The sequence below is a fragment of the Trachypithecus francoisi genome, unplaced genomic scaffold (genome assembly GCF_009764315.1).
Source record: "Trachypithecus francoisi isolate TF-2019V2 unplaced genomic scaffold, Tfra_2.0 Lachesis_group5, whole genome shotgun sequence".
Taxonomy (NCBI): Eukaryota; Metazoa; Chordata; class Mammalia; order Primates; family Cercopithecidae; genus Trachypithecus; species Trachypithecus francoisi.
The window spans coordinates 68310264-68333360 of record NW_022681470.1 but is presented as its reverse complement, the minus strand read 5'-3'; the positions used below and the strand labels follow the sequence as shown (position 1 = coordinate 68333360).

The following is a 23097-nucleotide window of genomic DNA, read 5'->3' as shown; positions in this document are numbered from 1 at the left end:
ACATCCTTAGGGAATTCGGCATTTTTACTCCATCCTTTCCCTGCTAAATTGTTTTCACATCTTTCCCATTTTCGTCAGTGGTAGATTCATACTACCTCTAAGTTGAAAGAGGTGGAAAAGGTCACCAAGTTAAACCTTCTACTTGATGCTGAAAATTCCACCCAACATCCATCATGAAAGGATGTCGTCTACCTTTGCAGGAAAACAACCATAGATGGAGAATTTATAGCTTCAAAAAGCACTCCCTTTTCAGTTATACTTATTCTTCCTTCTGGATTCATCAATCTTTCCTCCACCTACCCATTTACCTCCATCCAAAACAGAAAGCAGAAGACATACCAGCGACACCCTCAACACTCTCACATACTTTCAAGGAGACATATTAATTTCCCTACCTTGCAATGTTCTTTGGGTTTACTGCTTGCTTCCATTCCTATAACTAATACCCAACCCTACTGATACCCCTTTATCATTTACAACTTACATGCTTAATATTTTAGCAGCTATAAAGTTTTCCTGTTCTAATTTATCCTGCATAATGTCATAACTCTCCTATAATTAAAAATTTTCTTTACATCCTTCTGTACTAAAGAAACTACAGGGTCTTTCCATTTGACTTAATTTAAAAAGCAAACTTCTCTTTCTGGCTTTCACAAGGACTTTATACTCTGGCCTTGCCCACTGATGTTTATCACAAAGATGCCCCTACTCAGCCCTCCTAACATCTCTCATATACCATGTTCATTCCTTCTCTGCATCCAAGTTTGCCTTCCTAAGTAGACAATATGCTTCTTGAGAAAAGACTGTTTTACATTTCCATGGAATCCTAAATAGCAATTAATTAGCACAATAATGAGCACATAGTAAGTGCTCAGGGAATACCTGTTGACTCATTTTTAAAAGGGCTTTTAATTTTCCCCTACTAGATTTACATTTTTTAATGTACTGTTCAACACCAAGCCATTGCTCTTATTATTCCTCAGCTTGGAATGACTTCTTTGGTCATTTTTGTATGTGCAAAAAATCCCTCTTATCCTTCAAACCTCAGCTGCAGTATTCTCCCTCTAAGAAGTCTTCTCTAACTGTCCTTGCCAGAATGAATAATGCCCACTTGTTTCCCTGTATACTTTGCTTATAAATCTATCATACAACTTTTATCAGTTTGTCTTATAACATCTAGACTGCAAGTTCTTTTTTTTTTTTTTGAGTAGGTGGAAAAATCACATCATCTTGTCCACATCTTTATGTGTTCCCTCTTCCCACACACTTCTCACAGGGCCTAACACAGTGCCTCATATGAAATAGTTGATCAGTAAATACTTGTGGAAGTGAATGGACTTTCTTCAACAAATTTTTCCCTAAATGAAAATAAGAAATACAACCAAATTAATAAGTAAAGCACTTTAGTAACAGCTTACTTTTAGTAGAGTTACTTCATTTCATGGCTTATTGTAATTATTCCAAAGCTTATTAACATTCTTTGATTAGATATGGTTTAAACTAAAGGTAAGGGGATAGATTACCTGATTCTTCAAGCTCTTTACTGTAATTGTTAATCTGAAATTCAAGTTGCCTTCCTCCCCAAAGCAGTAAGGACAATATGACAAATATAAATGTATCCTGGGGACTCTCTAGATGATACAACATATATACATTTTTCACATCATATAAGTTCAATATATCAACCCAAAGTAATATCCAAACTTCAATATATGGATGATGGAGTGTTAACATTTTGGCTATTTTATTTTGATCATTATTTTTATAATAAATCAAAAATTACAATAAATGTTTGATAACTTCTCACCCAATAGCTGCATTAAAATGTGGAAATGTAATATATAATTTTGCTATTATATAAAAACTTCCAAATGTAAGAGGCAACATGACATATACTAATATAGAAATCCAATCAGGACTCTAAAAAGATCAGATATAGCCAGCGTTTCATTATTTACCAGTTTTGTCACCTTGAAAAAGTTGGTTAACCTCCCTGATTTCCAGTTTCCTCATGTAAAATAATAGTATCTGGTTCACCTAGCTGTATGGATTTACATAAAAATCAAATGAGATAGCACATAGAGAAGCTATAAAATGCTACTGGACTTTCGCATCTTTCTTTATATAAAGTTAATGAGTGAGGCTGTCCTGTAATTTTATGGAAAAATCTGAGATGAGAATTATCCTTTTCTTGAAAATTTAGTAAATCTTTTTTGTAAAATTGTCTGGGTCTGAAGTTTTCTTATGAGAGAAAAATGTTAATTACTATTTCGTTTTACTTCATGATTACCAATTATTCAGCTTTTCTTTCTTTTTCAGGCAATTTTGATAAATTTCTTAGGAATTTCTACATTTTATTTTTTACACTTGCTAGTATAAAGTTCTTCCTGCTATTCCCATAATGTTTTTAATATCTGCAGTATTTAAGTTTTAGATTACAAAATTATAGACATTTAAAATTGTTTGCGTTCATGCATTTTAATGCATAATACAAATTAAAATAATTTTTGTTGCAATAATATAACAAAATGAAATAGTAATTTTTTGTATTATATTATCCTTAAATAACTGTTACTAGAATGTTTGTCACTTTACCTGTGGGCCAGGAATGAGATACCCGTTTTATATTATTTTTCACTCTTTTCCATAACCTAACCTTCTTGAAAGAGATTATTCAAAACAATGAAAAACAACTTTTTTCATTAAGTCTTCCTTTCTGAAAGACACTGATAACTAAGATGGCATATGGTACATAATTTCTGAAGTACTACTGTTCTGCCTCCCCATAGCCCCTCACATAAATTTCATCTGTAGATATTTCAGTCAACTAAGTTTTTTTCCCCTTCTGGGGAAAAAAAGTCCCAATAAGACCAAATAAGATTATTTGATTATCACATACACAGAAAGGCAAATCCAGGATATGAAGCATAATATGGAAATGTTAAAGAGAGAAAAAAGATATAGTAGAAGCTCCTAGAAAAAGACCTGATTGGATTTTAAGGGAATATAAGTACCCCTATAATTACCACAAATATCAAAAACATATTTAGGTTTCAACTGAAATAGAAGACTTGAGAAAATGGTCAATCTATACCTTGTTTTTCTAAGTACAAGACTGTAAGTCCGCATACTAAAATCGTAAGTGGAAGCTGAGCCAAAGACAATTATCTTAAATTAAAATAAAAATTTGTTAAAATAATCTAGCTTGTTTTCATATTTTTCTTGCTGTGTTACCAATTCACACAAGCAGGAAAGGGCTTTCAGCAAACATTACTGTAGACCCAGAAATGCACTAGCATGCTCATCAATGAGCTTCTAGTTTCACATACACTGTTCCTATTACTATTTTCCCTAATTACTTTGCTTGCTATGAATTTCTAAGGGCAGAAAATAAATAATTTAACTTAAATACAAAATGATTAACCAAGCCTCATAAGATCATCTAAATAAAAAAACAGAGACATAATAAATTATCCATACTATGAAACCTTCAAAGTATTAATGATGCATGTGACCAAAATAGTACTTGGACACTGGACAACTGAAAAAAAACAAGTTTTCACTATACTTAATCACATGTATCCTTCAATAACATACCTCAGGAGGTTTGAATTCTTCAATTCCACCTTCCATTTTCTGTTTAAGTGCACTGTTTACTTGCTTAGCATTCTGAACCTTCAACAAAATAACCCCAAATGTGAATCAGATCGCGTACTTAGGTAAATTTGTGAGTACTCAATAAGTGAAAAGAATATATTCCAAAACCCTCTTAAATTTTATTTTAGAATAGTCATACTAATCACACTTAGGGTATGACATGCCACTAATTCAACTTATACACGTATGAACTAATTACACATCTAAGAGACTAAAAGACTCTGAATATCTTTGAATATCATGGTCTTGAATATCTTTCAGCAACAACTTTTATAACCAAAGACACCTGGCATACATAGGAATTAAATTCCATCAATTTTTCTCATTACCATAGTGTTCTGACTAAATAAGAATTTTTCCAATAATAATGATGATGATGGTGGCTAACATTTATTAGGTATTTATTATGTATAAAACATCATTCTCAGTCCTTTATATGTAATAAATCACTTAATTCTCAAAACCACTCTGTGAGGTAAGTACAATCAGTTCTGCTATAACATGACAAATACATTAAAAGTCACTGAACTAGCCAGGTACAGTAGCTCATGCCTAAAATCCTAGTGTTTTGGGAGGCCAGGAGTCTGAGCCCACCCTGGCAATATAGTGAGAACCTGTCTCTATGGAGAAAAAAAAAAAAAAATTAGCTGAGCATGGTGGCATGAACCTGTAGTCCTAGCTATTCAGGAGGCTGAGGTGGGAGGATTGCTTAAGCCCAGTAGTTCAAGGTTATAGTGAGCTGTGATTATGCCAATGCACTCTAGCCTAGGCGACAAAGCAAGACCCTGTCTTAAAAAAAAAAAAAAAAAAAAGGTCAGTGTGCTGTGCAAAATTCATAATAAAAACCACAGGGCTTGTAGGGAAAAGGAGGTTGGGACACAACATTTAAACTTCAATGACACATAAGACAGGAACCTAACAAAAATGGCAACACAGTTTTATACATTCTAAATGATTTTTTAAATCCATAAATGCTACAACAAAGACAGTACTTTACCTTGAAAAAAAGACCTGAAGGTTGCTTATGGAAGTGGGAGTCAAAATGGTTGTAGTTTGTGAATTATTGTGGAAGTGGTAGGAAGGTTACTTGAAATCAGATGAAAAGTTTTAACACCATATATGCATGGTTCATAGCACACAGTGAAATGAGGTAGCTGGTACATGTTTGAGATGTGTGTGCGCTCAGTTCAGCTGAGTACATTTTGTTTTGCTGACAAAAATCATACATAAACAAACAATTCATGTTATGCTCAAATTATTCCCAAGTATATTAATTGCATTAGAACAAATCCACATTTTCAAAAAAAGTTATAGCAGAACAGACTCTACTTATACCCATTTTTACAGATGAGGAATATAAGGCGCAGCCAAGTTAAGAAACCTTCCTAAGGCTAGGAGATACAACCTGAATTTAAATCATACCAAGTTTTAAACTTCTACTCTACTAGCAATATTATTAGTCTCCATTTAAGGGTTAGGATTGTTTACTTTTTTCCTCTGTTTTTCCCTCCTAGTATGGACAGCGAAATACTTATAATTTATGAACTTTTTTCACTAGAGATCTTAAAGCCACAGCTAAAATGCATAAAATCTAGGATGATTCAAGGGTAGTCAGCTGGCCATGTTAGATAGACATATAGAGATAAAATGTAAAGTCTCAATTCTCGAGGATTTCATAGAATAGTGGGAAGATAAGTAAATATAAAAGTATGATAAACGCTAAAACACCTAACATAGACTCGGAGAGAGAAAGAAAGAATGAGAGAGTAAATGTGCTTCTATGTATGTTGATGAACAGGTGGTAGGGAAGATTAGGGAAAGTGTTCCAAAGAAAAGGACAGCTAAACTGAGTTTTAAATTAAACTGGCAGACAAGCTTGGGAGGAGGGATTGCATTCCAGGCAGAATAACACTTAGGAAGACAGAAAAGCCCTAAGGCAAAGGCAATAAGTTAGGCTGGGGTCAGACCAAGGAATTTTAACTTTGCCTAAAGACTGAAGAGGAATTTTAACTTTGCCTAAAGACTGAAGGAAAGCTAAAGGATTTTTAACCAAGGGAACAAAATGATCATATCTGCCTTTTAGAAAGATACTTCTGGTAGTAATGTGAAGAACAGAATAGGATAAAGAGGATGGAAATTAACAATCCAGGTGAGAAATAATAAATAATTAAGAAAACTTTCATTAAAACTGTAGGAATGAAGGAAGGATGGTAGTGGTATACAGAGATTAAAGAAATGCCTTGGAAACAAAATTAAGACTTTTTTTTTTTTGAAGACAGAGTCTTACTCTGTCACCCAGGCTGGAGTGCAATGGCATGATCTCGGCTCACTGCAACCTCTGCCACCCGGGGTTCAAGCAATTCTGCCTCAGCCTCCTGAGTAGCTGGGATTACAGGCACTTGCCACCGTGCCTGGCTAATTTTTGTAGTTTTAGTAGATACGGGGTTTCACCATGTTGGCCAGGCTGGTCTTCAACTATTGACCTCATGATTCACCCGCCTCGGCCTCCAGAAGTGCTGGGATTACAGGCATGAGCCACTGCACCCAGCCAAGACATCGTTGTAAACACTTGATTGTGGAGAATTAGGAGGAATTAAGGCTAACTAGTCACTGGCTTCAGTAATTCAGAGTATGTGGCACTACTCACTGAGACAGAGAATACAAAAAGTGGAACAGATAACTAGGGTGAGTGTGGAAGAATTCAGTTTGAACAAGGCATAGGAGATGTTTGTGACATAAAAGTAGCAGTGGTTAACAGGATTTGTAAACCCATGAGTGCAAACCTTTACTGTCACATATCAAATGAATAACCAAATTAGGAAGTTAAAGCTTAAAGTGCCTTCTAAAAAAAATCAATAAAAATAGTCCCTAAGTGTAGGAGTAGTAGTGAAGTATGAATACAGGTGACTGAGTACACTTTATTCCTTATTATTTTTAGCGCTTTTAAAGTATTACAGCAGATGATTTAGAAGTTTTCTAAAGAGGACTGCTGTGGTTTAGAAGATAGGTGTCTTGCATTCATAGTTTGACTAAAGGCTAAGCATTTAATCAAATATGAGATGCGTTGGTGGTATAATGGTGAGTGTGGCTGCCTTCTAAATATGTACTATTACATATGTACTATACACACACATACTCAAGACAGTCACAAAGTCAAGTGAAAGAAATTCCAGAATTAAAGTAATGGTTGACAGTGTCAAACATTACTGAGTAGTCACAGTAGTTAAAAACCAAGAAGGCAGCCTTAGATGTGGCCACTTGTTCATAAATGATTTCTTTTTTCCCACTGTAAACCTTGAACTCCCAGGCTCAAGCGATCCTCTCACCTCAGCCTCTCTTGTAGGACTACACTACAGATACACACAACCACACTTGACTATTTAAAAAAAATTTTTTTATAGAGATGCAAGTCTCACTATATTGCTCAGGCTGGGGTCAAACTCCTGGCCTCAAGTAATGTTCCTGTCTTGGCCTCCCAAAGTGTTGGGATTACAGGCATGAGCCACCATGTCAGCCCATAAATGACCTTCAAAGAGGTGTTTCAGCAGAACTGGAATATCATACGGGGCAGAATCTAGATTAGAAAGGGTTGGAGAATAAGTTTTGGTAAGAAAGCAGAGGAAGCAAATGTTGCCTATGTTTATTAAGGAAGGAAAAGAGAAACAGAAAAGCAGTTTGGGTGAATAAGCAGGACCAAGGAATTTGAGAAATCTGAACATGTTTAAGATAGAGAATCTTGATCCCACACTATACTGTTGCAAGGTTCTTAACATTTCGTAAGCAGTAGAATACAGTAGTCCTCCCATATCCGCAGGGGATACAGTCCGAAACTCCCAGTGGATGCCTGAAACTGTGGATAGTACCAAATCATAACATACACAGGTTGAGTATTCCCTTATCCAAAATGCTTGGAACCAGAAGTGTTTCAAATTTCAGGGGATTTTGGGATATTTGCATAATATATAACAGTCGCACATCCCTAATCCGAAAACCCAAAATCCAAAATGCTCCAATGACCATTTCCTTTGAGCATTATGTCTGTGCTCAAAAAGTTTCAAATTTTGGAGCATTTCAGATTTTCAGATTAGGGATGCTCAACCTGTACTGTTCTTCCCTGTATATACATACCTATGATAAAGTTTAATTTATAAGTTAGACACAATAAGAGAGTAACAATAGCGAATTAAAAATAGAACAATTACAACAATATACTGCAATAAAAGTTATGTGAATATAGTCTGTCTCAAAATATCTTACTGTAGTGTACTGCAGGTAACTGAAACCATGGAAAGTGAAACTACGGATTAAGGGAGGACTACTGTAATATTAACTAAATATACAGTGATAAGCTAAGGATGAATATTGTAATCACTAAAGCAATTACAAAAAAAAGCAAAAAAAAAAAAAAAAACACAAGAAAATGCAAAAGATATCACTGAAAAATGTAAATATGACCATGGTCCACCTTTCCTTTTCAAAGTCCTTCAGTAGTTTCCTAACTCAGGAAAATTTCTTAATGTGATTTGTCTACCTCTACTGTAACCTGCTAAAGGCAAGTAGAAACTAACAAAGAGGTGTAAGATGAGTGACAGTGATCAGACCAGTACTTTAAAAAGATAACACTGGCAACAATGTGTAACCTCCAGCTAAAGAGAAGTAACAGAAAGAATCAACAAGAGGCCAAGTGTGGTGGCTCATGCCTATAATCCCAGCACTTTGAGGCACAGGCAGGAAGATTGCTTGAGCCCAGGAGTTTGAGACAAGCCTGGGTAACAGAGCGAGAACCTTTCTCTACAAAAAATTTTTAAAAATAAGGGAAAAAAAAAAAAGAATCAACAAGATAGTTATTGTCAGGCTAGTGAGAGCAAGAGCCTAAATGGGCAGTAAGGATGAAATAAAAAAGAGGGAATTGATTTAAAGGAAATTTCAGAGATAAAACTCACATAACTTGGTTACCACTTTGGTTTACATGTGTTGGGAAAGTGATAACAGCAGGGGATGAATAAAAGATGATTCTGATGTTTCAACAGACAGGAAACAGAGAAAAAAATCTTTTAGGAGAAGACCTAGTAGGTAGCTGGAGCTATAGCTAAGAAGCTTGAGAAAAGTCACAGCTTGAGAAATAAGACTCAGAAGTCACTGGCATAGAGTATAGGGTTGGCTGATATAGACCCAGAAAGTACAGATTTAGAAGAATATCTAGATTTAAGGGATTAGAAAAAAATAACAAAACAAAACAAAAAAAAAAAAAAAAATAGGAAATGACAACTAAGAAAGGCCAGAGATCTAGTAACAATGAATAACTGAGTACTTAATATGTGCCAGGCACTGTTTTAAGCACTTACCATATATTATCTTGTTTTATTCCTCTCAATCACTACAATATTATCCACATTTCCAGATGAGAAAACTGAGGCTGAGAGAAGTTAAAGAGCTCCTCTAAGGTTACACAGGAAGGAGATGGTATTGCCAGGGTTAGAACTTAACAGGTCCACTGAGTCTAGATGCTGATTTTTAACTACTATCTGATTATGATGATGCTGCCCTTACAATACTACCAGTACTACTACTACTGATAATGATGATGATGATAATGATGATGATGATGATGCAGACAACAACCATTATTCACTAAGCATTCAAAATGTGCCAAGCACTACTAAACAATCTAAATGTATCATTGCAAATAATTCCCAATAACCTGCAAGAGAAGAATGATTATTATCCTCGATTTTATAGATAGAACGTTGAAGCTTACAGAGGTTATATAATTTGCCCAAGACCACAGAACTAACAGGCAGCAATGCTGGGATTCAAATATAAACAGGCAGAGGTATCTTCTAAGTTGGACATAAGATAAATTTTAAAAAATGAAACTTGCATAAGTGGATGGCTAAGAAAAATCTGCAAACAACTGAGTTCAACCTAGGTAAAGGCGGATAGCCAAAATGCACATAATCATTAAAAATATTATTTTTATAAAATACCTGACGTTTTAGAGAGATCAACTCCATGTCCAGTTGCCTCAGGATGGTGTTGGCTGCATTAGGACTACAGGAAACTGCTACCACATCTTCCTGGGTTAAATACATGCCCTTAGGTGGACGGCACTTAGAACGCTGAGAATGATGACGATGTTGTAAACTCTGATACTCTCTTCTTCCAAGTCCAATCTTGCTAGTTTGGACAGGTTGTTCAGTATTACCCTAAGAGAATAAAAGCAGAATAACAGGTCACTTGGTTTTCACAAATGTATAAAGTGAAAACAGTCTATTAATAGTGGAAGTATCTGCTGCAGTAAGTACACATAAAAAAACACTTCTAACCAATTATATATTATGTACAAGTCCAAACACATACACACATAGCACTCACCAACTAGGGGGAAAAGCATACAACATAATATATCCTTGCTTAATCCACTCAAATGTTTGATTTTTAGGCCCAGAGGACTAGGAATAAGTGAAAAAATAAGTTAGACTCTAAACTTTCCTATGCACTCAAGATACGATATATTTTTTCCTCAACAATAAAGGGCGGGGGGGAGCCAACTTATTAAATGCAAAGTTTCTCTAAAAATAAAAATTAGAGGCCGGGCGCGGTGGCTCACGCCTGTAATCCCAGCACTTTGGGAGGTCAAGGGGGGTGAATCACGAGGTCAGGAGTTCAAGACAAGCCTGGCCAAGATAGTGAAACCCCGTCTCTACTAAAAATACAAAAAATTAGCCAGGCGTGGTGGCGGGCACCTGTAATCCCAGCTACTCGGGAGGCTGAGGCAGAGAATTGCTTGAACCTAGGAGGTGCAGGTTGCAGTGAGCCAAGATCGCACCACTGCACTCCAGCCTTGGTGACAGAACGAGACTCCATCTCAAGAAAAATAAATAAATAAAAATAAGTAAATAAATAAATAAATAAAAATTAGAAAGAAAAAAGGGGGCAATTTAGAAATTATGACACATAGCAGATTAGACAGCTGGTTAAAGAGAAATAACATTTCATTTTCACTTCACAGTTGCTGAAAGAAAACTATGCCTCTGAAGGTTAAAAGGGACACAATTATCTTAACCTTGAAAATATTTCTAACTTCCAAATCTATGATTAAAATAAAAGTAAATTTATGCCTCGGAAGAGGTTTAAAAAGTGTAACAATGATGACTGTAAAGTTTTAAGCATTATTTCATTATAACTTGTTCTTAAAGTATGATATAAAAATACATTATTCTGAAAGAATATTAGAAACTATATCTTTTAGGTTGAAGATTATTTCAATGAATATATTTAATAATCCAATTTTATTTTTTATTTTTTTCTAGACGGAGTCTCACTCTGTCGCCCAGACTGAAGTGCAGTGGCCCGATCTCGGCTCACTGCAAGCTCCACCTCCCAGGTTCACGCCATTCTCCTGCCTCAGCCTCCCGAGTAGCTGCGACTACAGGCGCCCACCATCACGCCTGGCTAGTTTTTTTTTTTTTTGTAATTTTAGTGGAGATGGGGTTTCACTGTGTTAGCCAGGATGGTCTCGATCTCCTGACCTCGTGATCCGCCCGCCTCGGCCTCCCAAAGCGCTGGGATTACAGGCGTGAGCCACTGCGCCTGGCCTTTTTTTTTTGAGACAGGGTCTCACTCTGTCACCCAGGTTAAGTGCAGTGGCATGAGCACTGCTCAATGTAGCCTTGACCTCCTGGGCTCAAGTGATCCTCCCAGCTCAGCCTCCTGAGTAGCCAGGACTACAGGTGTGTGCCACTATGCCTGGCTAATTTTTCTTTTTTTGTAGAGATAGGAGTCTCACCATGTTGCCCAGGCTGGTCGCAAACTCCTAGACTCAAGTGATCCGCCTACTTCGGGCTCTCAAAGTGCTAGTATTATAGGCATGAGTCAACACGCCCGGCCTAATACTCCAATTTCTTAGAAAAGGAACTCTTAGTAAAATTCATTTTAAAAAAAATTTTTTTTTTTTTTTTTGAGATGGAGTCTTGCTCTGTCGCCCAGGCTGCAGTGCAGTGGTGCAATCTTGGCTCACTACAACCTCCGCCTCCCAGGTTCAAGCAATTCTCCTGCCTCAGCCTCCCGAGTAGCTGGGATTACAGGCACCCGCCACCATGCCCAGCTAATTTTTGTATTTTTAGCAGAGATGGGGTTTCGCCATATTAGGCAGGCTGGTCTTCAACTCCTGACTTCAGGTGATCCACCTGCCTTAGGCCACCTAAAGTGCTGGGATTACAAGTGTGAGCCACTGCACCCACTAAAAATTTATTATGAAGCATAATCCACTTAATTGCTCGAAGCTAACTCCAAGCAACAGATGGCGGATCTGATGTTCAGAGAAACTCCTCCCAGTAGGGTACTACTAAAACTGCTGGATCAAACATTTTTTAAAAGTCTTTTAACATTCACTTCTGAGCTGGCAGGGAAGTAAGGAAATTCTTCCGACGCCAGAAATGATGAGAAAGCAAGAATCCAGAGGGAGAATTAAATATGCAGTGGTTGTCATTTGACTAAAGCCAGGCTTCAATGGACAACAGGTGCAGGGCACAGGAGGTAAGCCAGCATGCTAAAAGGGGAACTCCATCATTTTGTGAAGTAGGAAAAAAACACCCCTGCTCTGTAGAGGGAGGGGGTGATTAATGGGAGTCATGCCCATCTCACTCTTGGCTGGGTGGAAAGAAACCAAAAAAGAGTCTCCCAAAAGTGTCCCAACCACAGTCCTCCATTCAGGCAGATTTGGGGCCTAAATTTATATGATCTGTTTGTCTGAAAAACCCCAAATCAAGATTTTAGTTTAAAGTATCTTACATTGGTAGTGCCTAGAAACAACAGAAGCAAATGCAACTCCTCTCTAGAACAACGCACTTTAAACCCAGGTCTCAAAAAATCTGTTTATGACCAACAGGTCTTCACTAAATGAGCTTCTAAAGGATATACTGCAGGAAAAAGGAAATTATTTTCAAAGAAAGCCCTTAGATTCAGGAAAGAATGGTGGGCAAAATAGAAGTTAAAATGTGGGTAAATCTAAATAAAACAGACTATATGTTTGATTTGTGAGATTTAAAAAACCAAGATGTAACAAACTGTGGACAAAACTAGTATATAAATCAGGATGGTAGTGGATGGAGTCAAAGCATTCTAAGGGCCTTCTATTAATCAGAAAGTCAATAAAGACATCAATATTAGATTTTAAATTAAATATGCAGGATAAAATTTTCAGAGTATACAATAAGAATAGAAATATAGAAACACCCCGGCCAGGCGTGGTGGCTCATGCCTGTAATCCCAGCACTTTGGGAGGCCAAGGGGGGCGGATCACAAGGTCAGGAGATCGAGACCATCCTGGCTAACCCGATGAAACCCTATCTCTATTAAAAATACAAAAAATGGCCGGGCGTGGTGGCTCACGCCTATAATCCCAGCACTTTGGGAGGCCGAGGCGGGTGGATGCCAAGGTCAGGAGATTGAGACCATCCTGGCTAACACGGTGAAACGCTGTCTCTACTAAAAATACAAAAAATTAGCCGGGCGTGGAGGAGGGCGCCTGTAGTCCCAGCTACTCGGAAGGCTGAGGCAGGAGAATGGCGTGAATCCGGGAGGTGGAGCTTGCAGTGAGCCGAGATCACGCCACTGCACTCCAGTCTGGGAGACACAGCAAGACTCCGTCTCAAAAAAAAAAAAAATACAAAAAATACAAAAAATTAGCCAAGTGTGGTGGCATGCGACTATAGTCCCAGCTACTCGGGAGGCTGAGGCAGGAGAATCGCTTGAACCCGGGAGGCAGAGGTTGCAGTAAGCAGAGATTGCGCCACTGCACTCCAGCCTGGGTGACAAAGCGAGACTCTGTCTCAAACAAAGAAAAAAAAAAAGAAAATATAGAAACATCCCAAACAAGTAGAGACAGGGAAAGAAAACAGAATAAGAAATGGATTCTTAATCCCCAAAAATAGGACATGAACGAAGGGAAAGAAGACTAGGAAAAGCAAGTCGAATAGAAGGTAAAAATAAGAAAGAACAAAAATACATCAGCTAAACATGATCAATACAAATGGGCTAAACTCTTCAGATAAAATATTAATACATACGCTCAGCTATCTGCTCCTTATAAGACACATACTTAAAATGTGAGGACACAGAAATGTTGAAAGTAAAATGATAAAGATAAACCAGGCAAATACCTAACAGAAGAAAAATGGTGGAGCTATCGACATAACAGACAAAATTATCTTCAAGGTGGAAGCCAATACAAGAGACCCTAGATAATGATGAAAGGCTTAATTCAGCAGCAAGATCAAACAATTTGTATGCACCTAATAACACTAACTTCAACATATAAAGAACTACTTCTCAATAACTGAGTGATCAGAATAACTGATCACATAAGCAGACAACAACAACCAAGCTATCAAGTAGACAAGCAGTAAGAATATGGATTTCAACCACAGAACTGACAAACCTAAATTAATGGACATATATAAAACCTTGTTACCAAGATAATATCCCTAAGCACACATGGGAAAACATTTATGAAAATTCCATACTCTGGGCTTGGAGGTTTAAAACATGTCAACAAATTCCTCAACATTCCTGCCATGGGGAAGCAGGGGTCTATATTCTTTCCCTCTGATTCTGAACCAACTTTAGTGACTCATTTATAACCACTGAATGCAAGAGAAGTGACTGAGTAACTTTCAAGGCTGGGCCAGAAACAGCTGAGTAGTTTCCACTTACTGCTTCTGGGATTGATTACTTTGGAGGAAACCAGCCATTATGGCAAGAAGTCAGACTACTCAGAGACCACCAAATTGGAGAGGCCAAATGGAATTGCTCCAACCTACAGCTAGCATCAACTACCAGCAATGTGAATGAGTCAAAAACCTTTAATAACATCCTACTTGATGTTGAAACAAAAACCATTCTCTTTACAATCAGAAAAATGTTCCCTAACATATCTTCTATTCAAATTATATTGGTGATGCTAACTAGTTCAGGTACGCATTCCTTAAGAAGAACCACCAAATAGCAGAACTTACCCCAGAACTATCAAGACTTAAGAGGTTTACTATAAGTAACTGAAAAAATGTGGGATTAGCAAGGAATAGTTAACTGACAACAGAAGTAGAATAGAGAGCCAGGCATATGCATAAGCCTCATATATAATAAAGCTGGTACTGCAGACCAGTTGAAAAAGATATTCAATTCCATATTAAAAAAATAAACAGCCAGGCATGGTGGCTCACGCCTATAATCCCAGCACCTTGGGAGGCCAAGATGGGAGGATCACTTGAGCCCAGGAGCTCAAGACCAGTCTGGATAATGTACCAAGACCCCATCTCTACAAAAAATTAAAAAAAAAAAAAAAAAATTAGCTGGGTGTGGTGGTGCATGCCTGTAGTCCCAGCTACTTAGGAGGCAAGAGGATGGCTTGAGCCCAGGAATTTGTGGCAGCAGTGAGCTATGATTGTGTCACTGCACACCAGCCTGGGTGACAAAACAAGACCCCCAACTGTTAAATAAATAAATAAATAAAGGATCTCTACCTTACAACATGAACTTATTTATTGCTACAGCAAGGACTTCAGGAGAAAAAGTTTAAAACTTTCAAAAGAAAATGTAAAAGAATACTGGAATTTAAATTTAAAATTGGCCGGGCGCGGTGGCTCACATCTGTAATCCCAGCACTTTGGGAGGGTGAGGCGGACGCATCATGAGGTCAGGAGATCGAGACCATCCTGGCTAACATGATGAAACCCTGTCTACTAAAAATACAAAAAAAAAAAAAAATTAGCCAGGCATGGTGGCCCGCGCCTGTAGTGCCAGCTACTCAGCATGGCAGGCGGACCTTGCAGTGAGCTGAGATCGCACCACTGCACTCCAGCCTGGGCGACAGAGCGAGACTCTGTCTCAAATAAATAAATAAATAAATAAATAAATAAAAAATTTAAAATTTATATGCTTTTGATGAAATAGCTGTTTACTTCCCTGTAGAGAGTAAAAAGACAAACCGCAAACTGGTAAAAGATCTTTGCTGTTAACCAAAGGACTCGTATCCAGAATATACAAAGAATTCAATAAGAAAAAATTTTACATTCAATCTGCAAGAAAAAGACAACTATCAAGTGGAAAAATAGTTGGAAAAAATAAAAAACTACAAGCCAGGCATGCTGGCTCATGTCTGCAATCCCAGCTACTTGGGAGGATGAAGCAGGCGGATAATTTGAGCCCAGAAGTTTGAGACTGCAGTGGCTATGATCACACCACTGCACACTAGCTTGGGCAACAAGCAAGATTCTGTCTCTAAAACAAAACAAAACAAAACAAAAAACTCCACAAACGAAACACTTTTAAAAAGATGTTAACAACAGCTAATAGATAGAAAAACACACAGCCTCAGTAGTTACCTATGAATGAAACTGAGGACACAATGAAATGCCATCTCATATTGCCAGATTTGGAACATTTTAAAAGTCTGATCAAGCACTGGCAAGAAAGTAGACAATGGGTATTCTCATAGCCTACTGGAGGTATATCAGCTATAGAAAACAATTTGCCATTACCTAGGAAAGTTTAATGTGGCTATTCCCTAAAATAGAGTGACTCCATTCCAAAGAATCCTGGGACACTGTTACTCAATAAATCACTGTTGGTATTTTGGTGAAACAATCTGTGCTTTGCATTTCAATATAGTTGTCATCTGTTTCTCCTGCCCACTCAACAACTGAAATGCCCCACAATCACTGTAACAATGAAAACACCTCCACAATTTCTAAATGTCCCCTATGGGGTCAGTGCTAAACCTAGCTGAGAACTATTGTACCAAAGGAACTCTAAGACATGTGTATCCAGAACATGTTCATATCAGCAGTGTGCATAATAAAAAGCTGGAAATTAAGTTTATTAATTGGAGAGTGAATAAGTTGCAATATATGTATACAATGGAACACTATAATATAGCAATAAAAATGAATCGCAAAAATAACAAAAGGCAGGTACTGAAGAATACATAAATATAATTCCATTTAAATAAAGTATGAAATAAATGAAACTGAATGATAATCATATCATTATATGTGATAATATACATACGTGATAAAACTATAAAGAAAGAAGTGAATAATTAATAAATTTCATTATAGTGGCTCCCTCTAGAGAGAAGGTGAGAATGTGCAATTGAGGCCGGCCATGGTGGCTCACGCCTATAATCCCAGCACTTTGGGAAGCTGAGGAGGGCCAATCACCTAAAGTCAGGAGTTCCAGACCAGTCTAGCAAACATGGCGAAACCCCATTTCTACTTAAAATACAAAAATTAGCCGGGCATGGTGACACATGCCTGTAGTCCCAGCTACTCGGGAGGCTGGGGCTTGAGCCCAGGTGGAGGTTGCAGGGAGCCAAGATCACGCCACTGCACTCTAGCCTGGGGGACAGAGTGAGACTCCCTCTCAAAAACAAACAAACAAAAAAGAATATCCAATTGAGGAAACACAAACAGAAGTCCTGTTTCTTCAGCTCAGTGGTAGATACACTGGTATCTATCATTTTTCTTTAAACTGTACATACCCTACAATATATATAGTTCACAATTTTTAAAATTTAAAATTAAAACTTTCTATGTAGTATGTTAACAACACGCAGAAGCAGCTACAAAGATCTGTATTAAAAGCAATAATGTAGTTTCTTTCCCTGCCTGGTAACCTTATTGCTTGGAATGAGCGGAGAAATGAATGAAGCTGCTGACACATAGTGCTAGTCTTGGACCACACCTCTGCAATATCCTCTTAAAACTTTTTAACTTATACTTCCCTCATATTATTTATTTTCTGGTAAGATGAGATCATGAGCAAAAGACCAAATGAGTATGTATCATCTTGCATAGTTGGGCAAAACTATATATTCCATATATATATATATATACTTTCTAGGTAGCAAATTCCTAAGTTTTCATGTTTATATCATAATAAAGAGCATATAGTATGTATTCTCATTCATTAAAATTTTACTAAATGCTTACTATGTATCAGCCCCTGGGAGTGGAAAATAGTTAAAATATATTCTTGCTCTTAAAGAGCTCACCACACAGAGACAGGAAGGCAGGAAGAGGAAACTATGAGTAAACAACTACCACTCAGTAGAATTAGTACTGCAATAGATTTAAGGAGAAATAAGGAGGTTGTCAATTCAAGATAAGGCACAAGATTTCATAGAGAAGCTACATCTTGTAGAGTTGTGAGGAATTTCCTAGGCAGATGTGGGAAGAAAGGAATTCCAGAAAAAAAGGGACCAACATAATCATAGGACAAAAGCCAGGGAACTAAAAGACATATCTAAAACACTGTTAGTAATCTGAAATACATGGGGAAGGGTAGGGAATGCATAACTAGAGAGTTTGTGTTTTATCCTATAGACAACACCATGGAAGGATTCACCAAGCAGTGAATTGGCAACTTTACAAAGGATTGCTTTGGCAACAGGGTAGCCAATGGACTGGAAAGGGTGGTGTGGAGAATCTGAAAAAGGGAGGCATGGAGATAATCAGAGAGAAAACTGTTAGGATAATTCAGAGAAGAGATGAGAACCTAAGAAGAAGGCAATCACACAAAGAACAGAGAGATCAAATCTCACAGTTTTTTGAGAGACAGAATTAAAAAGAATAATGATAAAAGAATAGAGTAAGAAAGAAAAAGATGCCACTAAAATTGTGACACAATGGTTAAAAAGGTAGACAGGAATCAGAATGGCATTACAAAAGTCAGAGACAGCTTTTCAAGAAGGGAGGGGTCAGTAATTTGATACAGAAAGCACCAGTAGAATACAACTGATCACTGGATGTTGCATTTTGGAAATCATTGGTAACCTGTCAGCAGTTTCAGTGAAGTGGTAGGACAGAAGCAGCCTGACTAAAGCAAACTCAAAAGTGAAGTAGTGCTAAGAAGGGTGATTTGTTTTCTAGAATGGTTAAGACATACACTTTTTTTTTTGAGATGGAGTTTCACTCTTGTTACCCAGGCTGGAGTACAATGTCACAATCTCGGCTCACTGCAACCTCTGCCTCCCAGGTTCAAGCGATTCTCCTGCCTCGACCTCCCAAGTAACTGGAATTACAGGCATGTGCCAGCACGCCCGGCTAATTTTGTATTTTTAGTACAGACAGGGTTTCTCCATGTTGGTCAGGCTGGTCTCAAACTCCTGACCTCAGGTGATCTGCCTGCCTTGGCCTCCCAAAGTGCTGGGATTACAACAGGCGTGAGCCACTGCGCCCAGCCAGAGATACACTTTTAAATGGAAGACTTGAGCATACTTTTGGCTGCACTGAAAGCTTGAAAATATGGGAAAGACAAGGGATAACTGGTGGAGAACGTCTCAGAGTAGACACGAAGGGATGGATAGGATCACACAAGCAGTGAAATTGCATAGGAAAAGAAAAAAGATCTTACTGTGAGAGAGGGATATTAAGTCCCAAGACTGTTCATTCAACAACCATTTATTGAATAAACATTTATTGAATATTTGCCATATACCAGGTACTGTGCAAAGTGTCAGGGGATACAAATGAATAACTCAGTCCCCGACTTCAAAGAGTTCGCAGCTTAGTGGGCAAAATACAGTAACTGTAATATGTTCTAAGTACTAATACGCCACAGTGGAAAGGCCAGTATGGTAGCATAGAACTTAGAAGAAGGGCTAGAATTTAAGAGAGCTGCTGTCTGACACTTTCTCTGTGACATGGATGAAGCTATCTGCCAAGTGTTTTTAGGGTTGGAGAGGTATTAGGCAATGTGTAGGAAGGGAAGGAATGTTCAAAACAGCTGCCCAGATAAAACAACAGCAACTTGTATCCAAGATTTCTATGTCCTGGGTACTATAAAAAGTGCTTTTATACATATTACCTCTTTGATTCTCAAAACAATCCTATTACTTTTGTTTTACCAAGAAAAAAGCCCGAGACTTAGAGATTAAAAACTGAAAGGCACTTAAGGGCTACAGTGAGACTGGAACTGTTTTCCATAGTAGCAACAATTCACATAATTGTATCATTTTCTCCTGCTGTGTCTCTTAGACCATGAATAGCAACTAATCCAGCATCATGAGTTTACAGGGTTAGGGATGGTACAGCAGAAGGATAAGGGAAGTAGGGAGTTAAAGGAATGGGGAAATGGGAAAGAAAGAGATTCTAATAGTTGATCACTGGGACCATGGCTCTGGGAAACAAAGGTAAGGCAGACTTGGGGAAGAAAATGAAGGAATTAGGGAATTTGACAATATTTAGCAGTAGAAAGAAAATCAGTAAAACACAAAATTGAGGTAGAATGAACATTTTAAAAATATCATTGATGAAAGAGTTTAAGGTGATGAATGACCCATGGCATTGAGTTTCTTCAGAAGAATGAGTCACTAAATTGGATGAGGTCACATATCTAGTAAATGCTAAGTTTAAACAAACTCTGATCTTTTTCCAGTTTCAATGGTATTTTCAACTTTCAACAGCTTGGTTAACTGGTGTTCTAGGTACGACTGTATTGCTAATATTAACACTGAAATTTACTATCTCATAAAACATTACATTAAAAAGTTTTTCTTAATATGAAGTACTGTTCATTCTTTTTCAGCAGATTTGTAGAACAATCACAAGCACTTCTAATGATCATCATTACCTCTTTTTTGGCTTCTTTTTTGGGATCATAATCACTATCATTCCCATCCATTGGATGTGTTTCTTCTACATCATCATCACTGAGAAGAAACAAAAATTAGTACACTTAATTCCCTTTTTTTTTTTTAAGACAACGTTTCACTCTTATTGCCCAGGCTGGAGTGCAATGGCACGATCTCAGCTCACTGCAACCTCTGCCTCCTGGGTTCAAGTGATTCTCTCACCTAGGCCTCCCGAGTAGCTGGGATTACAGGTGCCCACCACCACACCCAGCTAATTTTTGTATTTTTAGTAGAGATGGGGTTTCACCATGTTGGCCAGGCTGGTCTTAAACTCCTGACCTCAAGTGATCTGCCCGCCTCAGCCTCCCAAAGTGCGGAGATTACAGGCGTGAGCCACTGCACCCAACCAATTCCTTTCTTTTTATTGTATTCTAGTGCTCTTATCAAACTGTAATATATATATCTTAATTTTACTAAATATTATTTAACAGAATAAGAGTTGTACTTGAGAAGATGAGCTTTTAATTCAGATTTCTGTAGTGTTCAGAAACATTTATCTCATTGGGTGTACAGAATCCTTTTAGCAAATACTTCTAGCTCAAAAACAGAGACCCAGTGGGAAAGGGATTTAAAAAGAAATATCATTTGGGAAATGGGAACACATACAAATTGCTGTAATACTTAAATTTCAGTCCTCCAATTGGAGAATACAGACAAAAATGAAACAAAATGATTTTATACTATCAAAAGATTTAGCCTCAATAATAAGGATTTCAGTTACTCAGGTAATTATAAAAAGAGCTTCTTTCATAGAATATATTCTTTAATATATTCTAAATGTGTATTAAATATATCAATACTAAAAGGAAGCATTTGTGATTAAAAGAGGTGAAAGAGTTCTTAATATTAAAACTTCTAACCACTTAGCTCTTCTTGTCAGAGTAGAAACATAAACATAAGAATAAGGAATATCTACAATGTGTTGTGATAACTTTTCTGCCTTAGGAAATGTAAGCAATCCAATGCAGTGTCCCTAACAATGTAACTATATGAAGGTAACCAACCTACCTGTCACCCTGATTATGTCTATTAGCTAGTTTACGAGCCTGGCGATCCATCAAACTTGTCCTAGAGCGAGTTTTTTTCCAAGAATAGTAATATTTTACAAGGCTTGCAATTGTCTTATCTGGAAGCTTAAAAAAAATCATGTTAATATCAGCAAGTTTAATTCATAAACAAAATGAATAATAATTTAGATGATATTCTTTACTATTTAGTAAAGGCATAATTAAAAAATATTTCATGGGTACCTTTATGAATTATAGAGCTAAAAAGTACTACTACAGTCAGTATCCCATATCAATGTCACTGACATTTCTGAATGAATATTACTATTTGTTCTGGAAGAGGAGGGGAAGAGGTCACAAACTAATTTGGTGAGAATGTCCCCAGAAGTTCCAAGTGCAGTCATGTTAGTATTCAATATATATAATTCACATAAAATAAATTCACTATTTCAAGTGTACATATTAGTGGTTTTGGCAAATTCACTAACTTGTACAATCACCATCTTTATCTAATTCCAGAACATTTTCATAATCTCAAAAAGAAATCCTGTACCCATTAGCAATCATTCCCTATTTTACCCCTCCACCAGTCCCTGGCAACCACTAATCTACCTTCTGTCTCTATGGATTTGCCTATTCTGGACATTTTACATAAAGGGAATCATACAATATGTGACCTTTTGTGTCTTGCTTCTTTCATTTAGCAAGATGTTTTAAAGAAAAGCTCTTCAATTCTTGGCCGGGCGCGGTGGCTCACGCCTGTAATCCCAGCACTTTGGGAGGCCGAGACAGGCGGATCACAAGGTCAGGAGATCAAGACCATCCTGGCTAACACGGTGAAACCTCGTCTCTACTAAAAATACAAAAAAAATTAGCCGGGCGCGGTGGCGGGCGCCTGTAGTCCCAGCTACTCGGGAGGCTGAGGCAGGAGAATGGCGGGAACCCAGGAGGCGGAGCTTGCAGTGAGCTGAGATCTGGCCACTGCACTCCAGCCTGGGCGACAGAGCGAGACTCCGTCTCAAAAAAAAAAAAGCTATTCAATTCTTTACACTTTTTCGAATAACTTTGTTTTAAATCGAGTCTTAAAACGGTAAATAATGCAAACAGGCTTTGGCCATCAAATGAAGTCTCTGAGTATTAAAATGACTAATGATCATGCACTGACTGATCTGTCATAGTGAAAACAAGGATGCAACTTCCCCACCAAAAATGTTCTCTTTCATTATGGAAGACACCTAGATATATTTGCAAACATTATCTAATTTTCATCTACTCAGGTTAAAATAGTTTAATGCAGGAACTTCTCAGATTTACATTATTTTGACACAATACTAAAAATGTAGGAACTAGAAATACACAAAAAAAGAAAGAAAGAAAGAAAGAAAGAAAGAGAAAGAAAGAAAGAAAGAAAGAAGCACCAGCACCATCTGGACAATATTGAAATAATTTGTTTTTTTGTTTTTTGAGACAGAGTCTCGCTCTGTTACCCAGGCTGGAATGCAGTGGCGTGATCTCGGTTCACTGCAACCTCTGCTTCCCGGGTTCAAGCTATTCTTCTGCCTCATCCTCCTAAATAGCTGGGGCGACAGGCACGTGCCACCACACTCGGCTAATTTTTTGTATTTTTAGTAGAGACGGGGTTTCACCGTGTTAGCCAGGATGGTCTCGATCTCCTGACCTCGTGATCTGCCTGCCTCAGCCTCCAAAAGTGCTAGATTACGGGCATAAGCCACCGTG

The 23097-nt window shown here is 37.6% G+C and overlaps 1 protein-coding gene across 6 annotated transcripts in view; it reads right to left on the bottom strand.

Annotated features, from left to right (window-relative positions):
* RCOR3 (REST corepressor 3) overlaps window positions 1–23097 on the bottom strand; it is a 57579-nt gene that overhangs the window by 17133 nt on the left and 17349 nt on the right. For 5 of the 6 annotated variants that reach the window (XM_033200148.1, XM_033200145.1, XM_033200146.1 and 2 more), the window contains exons 6-9: window positions 21362–21486; window positions 20293–20371; window positions 9645–9863; window positions 3598–3675 (exon numbers count right to left, since the gene is read on the bottom strand). In XM_033200148.1, the coding sequence (XP_033056039.1) occupies window positions 3598–3675; window positions 9645–9863; window positions 20293–20371; window positions 21362–21486 (501 nt within the window). The remainder of the gene's footprint in view (window positions 1–3597; window positions 3676–9644; window positions 9864–20292; window positions 20372–21361; window positions 21487–23097) is intronic. The other variant, XM_033200147.1, reaches the window with a different exon arrangement.